The 11,063-nt window shown below is 42.5% G+C and overlaps 2 protein-coding genes and 1 pseudogene across 2 annotated transcripts; 1 reads left to right on the forward strand and 2 right to left on the reverse strand.

Moving 5' to 3' along the window:
- On the reverse strand, nt 1–1,537 carry LOC124260532 (cilia- and flagella-associated protein 57-like). Its single transcript, XM_046694862.1, has 4 exons — nt 1,412–1,537; nt 1,065–1,301; nt 766–954; nt 1–240 (listed from the first exon to the last, which is right to left on the reverse strand). The coding sequence occupies exons 1-4, from the start codon at nt 1,535–1,537 to the stop codon at nt 1–3; spliced, it is 792 nt and encodes a 263-aa protein (XP_046550818.1).
- Nucleotides 1,538–1,930: 393 nt separating this feature from the next.
- Nucleotides 1,931–3,454, forward strand: LOC124260533 (annotated as a pseudogene).
- A 6,832-nt stretch (nt 3,455–10,286) lies between these two features.
- LOC124260534 lies at nt 10,287–11,063 on the reverse strand. The gene has a single exon (XM_046694863.1). The coding sequence runs from the start codon at nt 11,061–11,063 to the stop codon at nt 10,287–10,289; it is 777 nt and encodes a 258-aa protein (XP_046550819.1).

An 11,063-nucleotide genomic window follows, 5' to 3' on the forward strand; every position in this document is an offset into this window, starting at 1 on the left:
TCACGTCCTGCAACTAACTCCTTCACGTCCTGCACTAACTCCTTCACGTCCTGCACTAACTCCTTCACATCTTGCACTAACTCCTTTACATCTTGCATTAACTCCATTCATGTCTTGCTGTAACTCCTTCACATCTTGCACTAACTCCTTCACATTTTGCAGTAACTCCTTCACGTCCTGCACTAACTCCTTCACGTCCTGCACTAACTCCTTCACGTCCTGCACTAACTCCTTCACGTCCTGCACGAACTCCTTCACATCTTGCACTAACTCCTTTACATCTTGCAGTAACTCCTTCACATCTTGCACTGACTCCTTTAACATCTTGCACTAACTCCCTTCACATCTTGCACTAACTCCCTTCACATCTTGCAGTAACTCCCTTAACATCTTGCACTGACTCCCCTAACATCTTGCACTAACTACCTTCACATCTTGCACTAACTCCCTTCACATCTTGCATTAACTCCCTTCTCATCTTGCACTAACTCCTTCACATTTTGCTCTAACTCCTTCACGTCCTGCAACTAATTCCTTCACGTCCTGCACTAACTCCTTCACGTCCTGCACTAACTCCTTCACATCTTGCACTAACTCCTTTACATCTTGCATTAACTCCATTCACGTCTTGCTGTAACTCCTTCACATCTTGCACTAACTCCTTCACATTTTGCTCTAACTCCTTCACGTCCTGCAACTAACTCCTTCACGTCCTGCACTAACTCCTTCACGTCCTGCACTAACTCCTTCACATCTTGCACTAACTCCTTTACATCTTGCATTAACTCCATTCATGTCTTGCTGTAACTCCTTCACATCTTGCACTAACTCCTTCACATTTTGCAGTAACTCCTTCACGTCCTGCACTAACTCCTTCACGTCCTGCACTAACTCCTTCACGTCCTGCACTAACTCCTTCACGTCCTGCACTAACTCCTTCACATCTTGCACTAACTCCTTTACATCTTGCAGTAACTCCTTCACATCTTGCAGTAACTCCTTCACATCTTGCACTGACTCCTTTACGTCTTGCACTAACTCCTTCACGTCTTGCACTCACTCACATCTTGCACTGTCTCCTTCACATCTTGCATTGACTCTTTCACATCTTGCACTAACTCCTTCACATGTTGCACTGACTCGTTCACATCTTGCCTCACTCCGACAACATCTTGCAACTCCCATAACATCTTGCTCTCACTCACATCTTGCACTGTCTCCTTCACATCTTCCAGTAACTCCTTCACGTCCTGCACTAACTCCTTCACGTCCTGCACTAACTCCTTCACATCTTGCACTAACTCCTTTACATCTTGCAGTAACTCCTTCACATCTTGCAGTAACTGCTTCACATCTTGCACTGACTCCTTTACGTCTTGCACTAACTCCTTCACGTCTTGCACTCACTCACATCTTGCACTGTCTCCTTCACATCTTGCATTGACTCTTTCACATCTTGCACTAACTCCTTCACATGTTGCACTGACTCGTTCACATCTTGCCTCACTCCGACAACATCTTGCAACTCCCATAACATCTTGCTCTCACTCACATCTTGCACTGTCTCCTTCACATCTTCCAGTAACTCCTTCACATCTTGCACTCACTCCGACAACATCTTGCACTCACTCCGACAACATCTTGCAACTCCCATAACATCTTGCTCTAACTCCCTTAACATCTTGCACTAACTCCAATATCATCGTGCCCTCACTCCCTTAACATATTGCACTTACTCCCATATCATCTTTCACTGACTCCTTTAACATCTTGGACTAACTCCCTTCACATCTTGCACTAACTCCTTCACATGTTGCTCTAACTCCTTCAATAATAAGACAGCTACGTCGGTGACGAGGCTCAGTCCAAGAGAGGTATCCTTACACTGAAGTATCCTACTGAGCACGGTATCGTCACCAACTGGGACGACATGGAGAAGATCTGGCATCACACCTTCTACAACGAGCTCCGTGTGGCTCCAGAGGAGCATCCCGTTCTCCTGACAGAGGCTCCCCTCAATCCAAAAGCCAACCGTGAAAAGATGACCCAGATCATGTTCGAGACTTTCAACTCTCCAGCTTTGTATGTGGCCATCCAGACTGTTCTGTCTCCGTACGCTTCTGGTCGTACCATGGGCATTGTTTTGGACTCTGGTGATGGTGTCACCCACACTGTTCCCATCTATGAGGGCTACGCCCTTCCCCATGCCATAATGAGACTGGACCTTGCTGGCCGTGATCTCACTGATTACTTGATGAAGATCCTGACAGAGCGTGGCTACTCCTTCACCACCACTGCCGAATGAGAAATCGTCAGGGACATCAAAGAGAAGCTGGCCCTCGACTTCGAGCAGGAGATGGCTACAGCTTCCACTTCTTCCTCCCTGGAGAAGAGCTACGAACTTCCCGACGGTCAGGTCATCACCATTGGTAACGAGAGGTTCCGTTGTCCAGAAGCCCTCTACCAGCCATCCTTCTTGGGTATGGAATCATCCGGTATCCACGAAACAACATACAACTCCATCATGAAGTGTGATGTTGATATCCGTAAGGACTTGTATGCCAACACTGTTCTTTCGGGAGGTAGTACCATGTACCCAGGAATCGCTGACAGAATGCAGAAGGAGATCACTGCCCTTGCACCAACATCAATGAAGATCAAGGTCATCGCTCCTCCAGAGAGAGAAATACTCCGTCTGGATCGGTGGCTCCATCCTTGCTTCTCTGTCAACTTTCCAGCAGATGTGGATCAGCAAGCAGGAGTACGATCCATTCATTGTACACCTATCCATTGTACACAGAAAGTGTTTTTAGTGACTGATATTTCATAGACATTAACATTAAAGAATCACTATTAATCACCTAAAGGCCAAAGTGTATAATTGTCCTTCTCATCGTCAGAAATGTGTTGTGACTGAAATTACAAAATACATAATGATTGCTTCAGTTATCCTGATTATGTTCGTCGAGCGTTTGTGTATTTATTCCAATGTTGTTTTCTTCATTTGGCATTGATACATTTTCTTTGCTTATTTATTATATATTACATATCTTACGTCAATTCTACTATTGTCTACTTGGAATAGTTACAAAGAACGTGCGTTGTTTTGTGCGTTGTGCATGCTGTATGTTTCATGCAATCGTCAGTATATACAGAGTTGTACCACAAACTACAGTTACACAAGCTGAAAACGACATATCCCGTGTGAGTAATTGCACCGTTTTACATGCAAGCAACACAACGTTTCTTAGTTAGTTGTTATTTATGTTGCACAATTATACAAACACGTAACTTAAGGGGAGCTTTGATTGCATTCAACTCTAAAAAAATTATTTTCACATTTGGCAGTGTATGTCTATTGTAAGACTGGTAAATATTCTAGTCCTGCTTGACAGAGACATTGTGTCAAAGTGGGTACTTGTTTTCTAAATAAAACATTCCTTATCAGAAAATATCCACCTAAACTTGTTTCTATTTCATATTCGAAAGAAATAACACGATGAACATAGAGAAATGTTGTGGGGTTTTCACTTTATATACACAGCATTAAACAATCTGTTTACTGATACGTGAATGTAAAGTTAATGCGCTCATATATGAACCCCCAATTTTACAGACGGAAATACGGTTGTCGGTTATTATTCTAACTGGTGAAATAGTTCCTTTTTCTCGGTGATGATGATTCTGTACATGAGATTACCATGTCAGGGAACCAAAGGGACAACAAGCCTGACCACCCGATCCTATTACGTGGACTTGTGCGAAGAGAATAAATTGAACCTGGGCCTCGTTCTACAAAGCGATTGTAGTGCAACGACTGTCGTAAGTCTATGTTAAAGTATAGGAGTTACGGTCGTCTTAGGGTTACGATCGCTTTGAAGAAAGGGGCCCAGTTCTCATTTGCGCTTCACAAGATTTTAGTCAAATCAAAAGCCCGAAGATTGATTTTTGTATGCTTTGTTGAAACCAGCTCTGTAAATATTATGTAGGGCACCCTATTTCAAATTCAGCCTTGAGTAACTTTATGCAAATTCAGTTGTGTCTGAAAATACAGGTCCCTTTTCCGACTCTATGCACCTAGTAAAATTACATCGATGACTTTCTGTAGAGATCAATGCCCATAACTGTGTATGTTCCAAGATAAAAAAAGCATGTAGCAAGGGAAGTAAGTCTTGGAAAGATCATTGGTGGCGGCATTTTCAGAGGTTTGGTTGACATAAACATGTACCTATCCACAGATTCGAATACTAAGCATGTTTGAAGACAAGCAGTAACTTTGAAAAACTGTTCCGTTGTTGCAGTTCGGGGCTTAAAATCTGTTCGTCATATGCTGTGATATAGACCAATTCCTTTCAATGGAACCAAATTATTATTCGAAGATTCCTACATTTCCAAAATATATTTGGGGACGCATTGTGATAAATTCCTTGTGGTGTTGAGGCACGAGTGGGTATGTCATTAATGGTTTTTTTATAACACCAAACAGTATTTATGTAACGGGGATGGCACTTGGTCCTAAAAACTTCGTTAAGGGGGGTGCCGTTTTATTACCACACGGAAGTAATAGACTGCTTTACATGCTACTCAACTATTGGATAATTTGCTTCTAACTTGCGACATGTTATGAGGTATCAAAAAACCAAATTGCACCTGTAATTCACCAATTTAACACCTTCCAGTCATGGCCTTTAAACCACCAGGCTGGGTGAAAGGCAGCCAGTGAGCAAGCTTCACACTTTCCTTATGCACCAATCCTCAGCCAATGTAAGCCAATGGTAAGACAATAGACCTGACCTCATTCAGATTTGGCTACTTTGCATAGCAACTACTTTTGATATATGACCCGGTCTTGGCAATATATGCATCGTATGAAGATATAAACCCTTTCATTGACAATTGTATATATGTTTGAGGTTTTCTGAAATAATCACAAACAATAAATATTGTTGCAAGCAACGATGAGGGCTCCTTGGCTTGGACAATTTCTAGCCATTTGGTACCTGTCATGCAGATGTCGAAAGCAGTAAAGGCTATAGCTGATATGGATCATATCACTGTCAGTAATGAGAAATACTTCAGTACTAAACTTTGAATTCTTATGTTTGAGGGTTAGATACAAAGGATTGTGTTGTATGGTATGGGTAATTGCACATATGGTTTTGGAAACAGCTGTTGGCTTGATTAGAAATTCGAAGAAAAAGAATAATGCACGTTCAATTGCTAATAATTTATTTCTTTTACTGAATTGATGACATCCTCACCAGTTCTGACAAATTGATGGTGCTGTCTGAAAACATTTTAACTGGAATTACTGGACGTTCTATAAAATTAGATAATTTGTTTGCAAAGCTTGAATTGCATTCCTGGATCTGGATTTAAGAATATCATTTGTTGTCTCAGATTTGACAGCTCCTCGTCATTGTCAATTACATCTAGCGTTGAAATTCACATCGTCTCCCATATCTGCACGTGGACCACGCTTTGCAGTGGTAGTCTCTTTATAGGAGATATTTGTTCTCCCGCGTGAGCGCTCATCTGATTGTGAACTACGTGAGGGAAGTTGATCTGTATCATAAATTGTAAATGTGTAATGTGACTAACAAATTGCCTGCTTTTAAATTTAGTGCTATGACTTTTAGTGTTTTTAAATGACAATGTAATGAATACATGTATATGTTTTTGAAATAAAACTCATTTTGACTCTGTACTTACAATGTCTATTAATGCAGACTTGTTCTCGTCACTATATGGCTGGAATAATGCCAATGTGACGTAAAGCCCAACTCAAGTCAACTTATAGGAGATATCATGAGGGGAAAATTAAGCAGGCAAAGTGGCGCCAAGGCATCCCATGCACATGTTGAGATGTAGATATAGATGTAGATGTCATGAACATGTGACTGAATACTTACCTAATAGTTTTCTATTACTATCTATGCTGTCACGGTGAATAAACGTGTAGCAGGACTGCGTCAGTCACGCACAGACAACAGACGCTACTTTTGTTGTTCTTCAAAGGCCGATGATTTATTGGAGATATGGTATAGGTGAAAACGACAACCCTGAAACAATCAGGTGTACAATAAAATAAATGCAGCAATATACACATATCCAAACACAGATATACACATATAATTCGTACGTATGTCATAACTTTACAAAATAGTTGCTTCAGTAAACAATTACTGTGTACAAATGTATTTCATTTGATATACATGACATATATACAACATATAAACCTACCAGGTGTGTGGGCCTAGGTTTATTTCACACCTGGGGACGCTGCTGTATCTGTATTAAATGTTTGCCTGTAGAGAAAATAACAATAATATATACAGACATGCTAATGATGAACATATACAAAAGCATTCTCAGCACTGATACAGTAATCAAACACAAATTTGGCTGTAGCTGAGCAAGATATAAAACAATGCAAAATAAGACCTCATTCATTCATTCATTCATTCGTGCTTATTTTCATTCACCCATTTATGATTACAAAGCTATACTTGTGTTCATCCATTCATCACATGCTCACGTGGTTAACCTTGCCTTTTAATAATCATGTTACTAATATTACATTATAATGAATGTAGAGTATTTATCACCAACTTCACAGTACTAATTTAAGACTAACACACACTGATACAACTACAAGTTATATCTACAAATGATATACATGAACAATAAATAGATAAAATATCCAAATTACCTTAGACTATGATCCAAAGATACGATCCAAAGGTATGTCCAGAAAATGAACAAGACATGTTGACACACTGAAGATTGAATGTGGAGTGACCACAAACCTTGTAATGTGTAAAAAGTGTAAAGCTACGCTGATTGCCCAAGCTGGCTATAAAGACAAAAGAATGTAGGTGGGGAAGGGCTTATGTTATTGTACTGTGTGGTGAACATGCGGTAAGCATGCTCAGTGAACTGGCTGTGAGTGATAGTTAGTTAAGGCAGGCTAAGTATCATGATAAAATAAAATGACTAAAGCTGTGCAATGACATTTAAAGCATTTATTTACATGAATTCTAATCAATTTACAACATGTTAAAATATACAAAATCTGTTACTGCCACATACTTCCCTCCTGTGGAAAATGACGTCCACGTCATTCTTGGGGTTCGTCAATGAGTGAAAGAAGTGCTTTGGAAATGCCACTGCTGATGTGACCAATGACGCCGGTAGCAACTAACTGTTCTATGCGTCGACTCTTCTGATGCCAGTCTGGATCAGAAGTCTGGCACATCACATATTTCCCAGACGTCTGCCATGTCGGTTTCTTAGTTTGGCGTCCAGAACGTCGTGGAAGTGGTGTTGGTCTTGAGACAACTACAGGAGTTACAGGAGGAGATTCCCTTCCAAATGAGTCTTCTTGCTCTGATGTGTCTTCAGGTTCTGCTTCTGTGCAGTCTTCACTAGTATCAGTCTGCACGTGGTCGTCACCACCAGAAGCGTTACCATCTGTCTCAGCAGACACCTGGTCGTCACCACTTGTCTGTGAGATAGATGTATCCTTGTCCACAGTACTCCCACTGATGAAAGTCTCGTCATCAGGAACTGCTGGAATTATCAACAGATCTTCCTCCTCTGACTCATTGTCCTGAGTGTCTTCTGATTCCACTGATGATTCGGTGACTGGTTTGGTCGGTTTCCTGGATCTTGGTGCAGGTGTTGGCTTTGGTGTAGCTGGTGCGTTGGAAATGGGAACTGATCCTATAGACGTCCTGGATCTTGGCGCCGGTGCTGGCTTTGGTGTAGTCGGTGCCTCAGAAATGGCAATTGATCCTATAGGTAAGAGGTGATTCCGATGAAGGGTCCTCTTCCTCCCCTCTCCCGTTTCTCTCTGCACAACAAACACAGGGATATCCTGGTTTGGCTGCGAGAGAACAACAAACGGATCCTCTTCCCAGCGATCTGCCAACTTATGTTTTCCATCAAAGGCAAGCGCCTTTACTAGCACTCTGTCTCCAGTCTGAACAATCGCGCCACGCACTTTCAAGTCATAACCAGTCTTCTGTCTATCTTTGGCTGTCTCTGATGCTCTGGCTGCTAGCTCATAAGCCTCTTGAAGTTTCTTTCGAAGAGAATCACCGTATGATGAAACTGATCCATGTCCCTGGCTGGTTTCAATGCCAAAAGCCAGATCATTGGCAGGCGAGGCTCTCGACCAAACATCAAGTAAAATGGGGACTGGCTGGTGGATTCATGCCTAGTACTGTTATATGCATGGACAAGGGGAGCAACATAGCTCTTCCAATCCGTCTTCTCGTCAGGCTGTAGAGTTCCGAGCATGCTGAGCAGTGTCCTGTTGAAACGCTCAACCATTCCGTTGCCCATTGGATGATATGGAGTTGTCCTGCTTTTCTCCATTCCCAAGATGGTACATAGTTCCTTCATCAGACGGCTCTCAAAATTAGCTCCCTGGTCACTATGTATACGCTTGGGAATGCCATAGTGTAGAATGAAGTTTCTAAAGAACACTTCTGCTGTTGTTTTTGCAGTCATGTTGCGTGTTGGAATCGCTTGTGCATATCTTGTAAAATGGTCAGTTATGACAAGTACATACTGATGACCTCCTTTAGAAGCTTCTAGAGACAAAAAGTCAAGACAGACTAACTCCAAGGGCTGGGTGGTAGTTATGTTCATCAGAGGTGAACGAGCATTGGTCGGAGACTTCCTACGTAAACATCGGCCACATCTTTGAATGTAATCCTCCACATCCTTGTGCATTCCTGGCCAGAAGAAACAGTCACGAGGGAGCTGATAATGTGCGGCCTCCCCAAGATGTCCAATATCATCGTGCAATCCTCGCAATGCATCATCTATAAAGGCAGAAGGCAATACCAGCTGTTGTCGCTCTTGTCCATCCAGGATAACCTTTCTGTACAGAACTCCACTCTGTAATGTCAAGCTGTCAAAGTGCCGATAAAAAGCATTATTAGCTGGACATGGTGGATAATCCTGTCGTCTTGGTTTCTTCCTTGCTTTAACCAGCGCTATCCATGGTCTCAGAATGTCATCTGAAGACTGAGCCATTCTCCAGTCTCGCTGTGTCATTGCTGTGAGATGCTGTCCAGGTGGATCCATATCTGTGACCTCTGGTGATATGGAGAAGGATAGTGACTGTATAACAGGGTGGCCTTGCAGAGTATTGCATACTGCTCTAACTGACTCAGCCGGCATCTGGGACTGTTGATGGCAATCCTCTATTCCCGGGAGTCTGGAGAGTCCATCCGCATCCGCATTATTGAGGCCTGGCCTGTAGACAATGTCGAAGTTGTATGCAGCTAAAGCTGCCAGCCATCGGTGTCCTGTGGCATCAAGTTTGGCTGTGGAGAGTACATAAGTAAGAGGGTTATTATCTGTGTAGACAGTAAAGCTATTACCATACAGATAATCATGGAACTTTTCAGTCACCCACTTGAGTGCTAGAAACTCAAGGCGATGAGCCTGAATAGTTACCCTCAAACTTGCTAAGCCCTCTACTTGCGTAGCTGATGACTCTTTTAATTCCTTCCTGTTCTTGGTACAGAACTGCACCTAGGCCACAGGTGCTGGCATCAGTGTGCACCTCGAATGACTTGCTGTAATCAGCATATCCAAGGACAGGTGGTGAAGTGAGAAGATCCTTGAGCTGACAGAATGCTGATAGTTGAGACGGTCCCCACAGGAAAGGTTTATCAGCATCTGCAGTTCTTGTATTTCCATGTTTCTTGGGTCTTGTACTGGGCATTAAGGAAGTTAATGGTTTGGCAATCTTCGCAAAGTCTCGTACAAACTTACGGTAGTATCCTGTAAATCCCAGAAACTTTCGAACTTCCTCAGGATTTCCAGGAATAGGCCAATCCTTGATCCGTTGTACCTTATCTGATCAGCTTCTATACCATGTGTTCTGAGACGACATGTCCAAGAAATTTGATCTTAGTCTTGAAGAAGGAGCACTTGTCTGGGGTGAGCTTCATTCCAGTGTCTCTGACTCTTTGAAGGATCTGTTGAAGACGCTCCAGATGTTCGTCATAGGTTGTGGAGAACACGATAATATCTTCCAGGTAAATTAGACATATTTTGAGGTGGAGTCCATCAAAACACTCAGCCATGAGCCTCTGATATGTTGCTGGGCTATTGCAAAGTCCAAATGGCATACGGTTGTATTCGAAAAAACCTAATGGACCAACGGTGAAGGCTGTTCTCTCCTTGTGGCACTCTTCAGTTTCCACTTGATGATATCCGCTTTCATGTCCAAGGTGCTGTAGAATTTGGATCCTGCAAGGGCATCAAACATCTCCTCTATGCGTGGCAGAGCCGAGTAGGAGTCCTTTATGGTCTGTTGGTTGCTGTCGGAAGTCCACACACATGCGTAATTTTCCGCTTTTCTTACGCACCAATACAACATTAGATGACCAGGGTGAGAAGGAATGACGGATGACTCCACTTGTAAAAAGTTGTTGAAGATGTTCCTTCACTTCTTGGTACATGGCGGGTGGAATCCTTCTGTGCCTCTGCTTGAAGGGTCGGTCATCTTCAAGGTCAATCCTATGTTTCACTGTTGTCACATGTCCAATGTCCTGTTCTTCGCCCGTGGAAAATACATCAAGAAACTGTGAAATGGTTTCCTTTCCAAGTCTGAGTTGTTCAGGCGTGACATCAGCCTCATTGAAATCCATTAAGTCCATGGCCTGTTGTCCTTCATCCTGGGTAGGTGTTTTGGCTGGGAGATCTTCAATGGAGACAACTTGAAGCTCGCATAACAGGGCTCTTGTTGGAATAGATACAGTCCTTGTGGCGACATTAGAAACATGAACTTGAACCATGATCTTTTCATCGTGATGAAAATCGACAATGGTTGGTGCAATGTCTAGATCAGGTGGAATAGCAGAGTTCTTGGTCGGTTGTACAACAGCACAGGTGTCTTTGTAGACTATAGGCTTACACAAATATCCCTGGATAACCCTCTCAGTGTTAGGTACAATGGTAAAACGACCATGTTCAGCACTGCGAACCTTACCAAACGAATAGTTATGCCTTGCCAGTTCCCTCTCTTGTAAGAGCAT

The sequence above is a fragment of the Haliotis rubra genome, unplaced genomic scaffold (assembly GCF_003918875.1).
Source record: "Haliotis rubra isolate DU_JTF1 unplaced genomic scaffold, ASM391887v1 Scf769, whole genome shotgun sequence".
In the NCBI taxonomy this organism is placed as follows: Eukaryota; Metazoa; Mollusca; class Gastropoda; order Lepetellida; family Haliotidae; genus Haliotis; species Haliotis rubra.

Coding starts and splice junctions, on each gene's coding strand:
- LOC124260534 (XM_046694863.1), bottom strand. CDS start 11,063: ATGCTCTTACAAGAGAGGGAACTGGCAAGGCATAACTATTCGTTTGGT.
- LOC124260532 (XM_046694862.1), bottom strand. CDS start 1,537: ATGTTATGGGAGTTGCAAGATGTTGTCGGAGTGAGGCAAGATGTGAAC. Junction 955..1,064: donor TGAAGGAGACAGTGCAAGAT/GTGAGTGAGTGC, acceptor GATGTAAAGGAG/TTAGTGCAAGATGTGAAGGA. Junction 241..765: donor TTAATGCAAGATGTAAAGGA/GTTAGTGCAAGA, acceptor GAGTTCGTGCAG/GACGTGAAGGAGTTAGTGCA.